Source organism: Actinia tenebrosa, unplaced genomic scaffold (genome assembly GCF_029948245.1).
Source record: "Actinia tenebrosa isolate PJP-AT-01 unplaced genomic scaffold, QUT_ActTen_1.0 PGA_scaffold17__23_contigs__length_9995812, whole genome shotgun sequence".
Classification (NCBI taxonomy): Eukaryota; Metazoa; Cnidaria; class Anthozoa; order Actiniaria; family Actiniidae; genus Actinia; species Actinia tenebrosa.
The window spans coordinates 4,443,067-4,446,572 of record NW_028292577.1 but is presented as its reverse complement, the minus strand read 5'-3'; the positions used below and the strand labels follow the sequence as shown (position 1 = coordinate 4,446,572).

The window sequence follows — 3,506 nt, the reverse complement described above, 5'->3', positions numbered from 1 at the left end:
GTGTCGCTGTTGAATATGTATCGTATCTATCAATCATAACGATTATTTTCCTCTTTGGAATGGCATAAAAGAAGAGGGAAATAATAGGAGAAGCACTTTGATCTGAGACAGCAAAGAAGAAGGAATAGAAGACTCTTACCACAGGAAACCCAACCAAGGTAGGCTGCTTTATTAAATAAACTGAAATATATTCAGATTATCAAGCTGACCTTCCAATCTCTTGCCTGTTTTAGAAAGACTGAATCATGAAGACTCTGATGCTCTTGGCAGCCCTTTGCCTTGTTCTCTGTGTTGTACTGCCTCAAACCGACGGGGCCTGCTACCTTATACGCTATACGAGATGCTACTTGGTTCAATCCAATGGACGGTGGTATCGCATCTGCGTAGTGCAATACCGATATGTGTGCGTTCGCAAGAGAGACCAGATCGAGGATGACCAGGTTAATTATGTTTTCTTTTCTTAGTTGTCAATCTATCGGGTCCCTATCTATCTTTTGGTCGGCTTCTAAGAGCGTTTACGATGTAGTTTAGTTACAACGACAACGTCGCGTGACAGGCTTAAATTTGGAGTGCGTTACACAAATGAAGTTCTTAGTTTTTTTGCGGGGCAAGTTTCAAGTAAACGAATAGAAAGTACTCCTATTAATTTTTTGCAAAATTTATTTGCTATGAGAGTTTTGCAAGAGAGAATGTCACCAAGAGTGAAACGCATGGTTTACACACTTTGAATATTCTGATTCATCATTAAAATCTTTTGGTCTTTCAGGGAAGAACTGAAAGTAAAAGAAAAGGACCAGAAAAGGCTATCCTTGAAAAGTTCCCGCACAAGTGCTCTACCTATGACAAGAACGGTGACGGAAGCATCACCTTCGATGAGTTCCAAAAAACCCTCTCTGATGTGCACGACACCAAGACGCTTCAAAAACTCTTCAAAGAAACTGACGAAAATGGTGAGTTCAAACGCGTTCCTACAACAGAAATGTAATCACAAATGTAAATTTTCTCGCTCTCCGATTGGTAGAGAGCCGTGATAAATAAGAGAACATACTAACGAATTACGTCAAATTTCGAAAACTCTTTCACGCCGCTGACAAGAATGGTGAGTTCAAATGTTCCTACAACAGGAAAAAACAAACAAAGTTTAAAGGGAAAAAAAAGGAAAAAAAAAAGAAAAAAGAAAAGAAAAGAAAAAGAAAAAAGAAAAAAGAAAAAAGAAAAAAAAGAAAAGAAAAGAAAAGAAAAGAAATTCCACTCTAGATTTTTTTCATTTCGGAATTCATTGACTTTCGTTGAAAACTTTCGATGAAAAAATAAATAACCCTTCGTTGTACAAAATCAAATGCTTTACTAATTATATAGGAGAAAAACACAAAAATGTCGAGTCTAGATTTGTAATTTTTAAAACACCTTGTTTTCCGTTGTTCACATAGCATAAGTTAGAATCACGCTACTAATACGATGATATTATCATGTTCTGTGTTCTATATTCTTAAATTAAATATAGATTGATTATGATAATGTTTTATATGTTAGCTTAGTTTTGTACCATCTTTAATATATATCTTCATTGCAATTAATAACAATGATAATAATAATAATAATAATGACAATGACAATAATAGCAATAATGATTACAGATCATTGTCGTTTTAATTATAACAAAAATAAAATGAACAACTATAGGATTCAAAGTTCATAATCTCAATGCCATTATTATATATATATATATATATATATATATGAATTCAATTAAATAATAATAATTATAATAATAAAGTTTATAATAACGTTAATAAAGAGATTATGAATATAAAATAACAAATATAAGTATAAATTACTTATTTATCGATAAAAACATATTGGTAAAATATAACTTAACTAATAATAATAATAGCAATAATAATAACCATAATAGTAATAATAATAATAATAATAATAATGAAATATTGTAAATATGAATATTCCAATCGGAATTTAGAAGTTGATTTTTATGGAGGGAGGAAAACCAGAAAACGCAACCCGGAGAAAACCCTCGAAGCAGAGGAGAGAACCAACAAACAACTCTACTCACATACTACACAGGAGAGAACCAACAAACAACTCTACTCACATACTACACAGTGGAGAACCAACAAACAACTCTACTCACATACTACACAGGAGAGAACCAACTAACAACTCTACTCACATACGACATCGAGATCGTCGGGACTCAAACCCAGGTCGCATTGGCGAGAGGCGGCGCTTTCACCGCTATTGTATAGAATTTGTACTTAATAGACTTTTTCACTTATTATTAATCATATTGCATGTCACCTATTCCTTTAGCTCTTTAGTTAGTTTAGGCTGGATTGTATGCCTTCATTCTGTTTTTCTTTCACAATAGTATGTGTATACAGCTATATCTCTTAATGTTACCATAAACTGTTGTTGTAATTCAAGTTTTGGTTGTGTTATTTGCTTTTTCCAGGAGACGGCGTCATCACTTGTAAAGATGAGTTCTTGCAGGCAAAATTCGACTTCTCTAAGAAGCCAGTTAATCAATAAAACCGCTGACCAGAGCCTTGAAATAAGAATGACGTCCATTATCTAAGCAGTAATAATAATTGTAAAACCGGCCAAGGGAATTAAAATAAAACACTCTAATTAAAAGAAAGTATAGTTGAATGTGATATTTTAATTAGAATATAATAATAATAAACAATCAGCCGGGATTTCAAAGTTAACGGAAAATGTTTTGCAAAAACAGTGAGACCGAAAAGAATTCTGGTAATATTCAAAAGAAGGAATAATTTGACGACTCCTTCCAATGTCATCAGTTGCCTAGTAACGCTCACGCATGCTCAACAGAAACGTGTAACGGTTGAGAACAGAGTCGACACGAGTGAAAAACGTCTGCGCATGCTCTGAATCCGTATGCAAATTAGTCAAAACATAAGTAAATTTGACTCTGATACATGCCTGATAAATTGGACTTCACAAAACTTAAGACTAATTCTTTCATATTGTGTTTGTTAATACAGTATCTTGGTCTTACAAAAGTATACTCTCGAACTTTTTTGTATACTTGGAGAAAACAAACATTTATTTTCTCACTCAAACTCTTCAAAATTCTTAGAAAAAGTGCTGAAGTGCACGCATGCGCAAACGTTTTTCTCTAGTGTCAACAGAGTCTCCTTTTCCTCGCGAATGCAGATTCAGCAGAAGAAAAAGAAAGTCTGTCAGCAGGGAGAGAGGAGAAAGAAAGCCACTCAAAATAAGTTTAGAATTAAGAGCGACTGTCTGAAAATCAAGCAAAATCAGAAATATGTGGAAAGGCTCAAATTTTCGAATTCTCTCTATTTTTGGATTTCAGTAGTGTATGATGAAGTACGAAACGCTGTGTGGTTAGTTTTGAAAAATACTTTAAAAGGGAAAAATCGGTTTGAGCTGCAGGGACGATTTTTGCTGCCAAAAAATGGCTGAAAATTGCTTACTTTTGCTTGGTCCGTGTATAAAAACCGTTG

At 33.8% G+C, this 3,506-nt stretch overlaps 1 protein-coding gene across 2 annotated transcripts; it reads left to right on the top strand.

The window, feature by feature from the left end:
- On the top strand, positions 1–2,656 carry LOC116308758 (uncharacterized). Of its 2 annotated transcripts, none has more exons than XM_031719240.2 (4): positions 1–158; positions 234–440; positions 767–950; positions 2,471–2,656. In XM_031719240.2, exons 2-4 carry the CDS (start codon positions 246–248, stop codon positions 2,545–2,547), a joined length of 456 nt encoding a protein of 151 aa, XP_031575100.1. In that variant the 5' UTR covers positions 1–158; positions 234–245; the 3' UTR covers positions 2,548–2,656. The 2 variants fall into 2 exon arrangements, with proteins under 2 accessions (XP_031575100.1, XP_088888027.1); XM_089031901.1 differs by having other exon boundaries at positions 21–158; positions 238–440.
- The last annotated feature ends 850 nt before the right edge of the window (positions 2,657–3,506 follow it).

Excerpts from the sequence above, each read along its gene's own strand:
- LOC116308758 (XM_031719240.2), top strand. The coding sequence starts at position 246 with ATGAAGACTCTGATGCTCTTGGCAGCCCTTTGCCTTGTTCTCTGTGTT. Across the intron at positions 441-766 it reads ACCAGATCGAGGATGACCAG|GGAAGAACTGAAAGTAAAAG; the intron begins GTTAATTATGTT and ends TTGGTCTTTCAG. Across the intron at positions 951-2,470 it reads CAAAGAAACTGACGAAAATG|GAGACGGCGTCATCACTTGT; the intron begins GTGAGTTCAAAC and ends TGCTTTTTCCAG.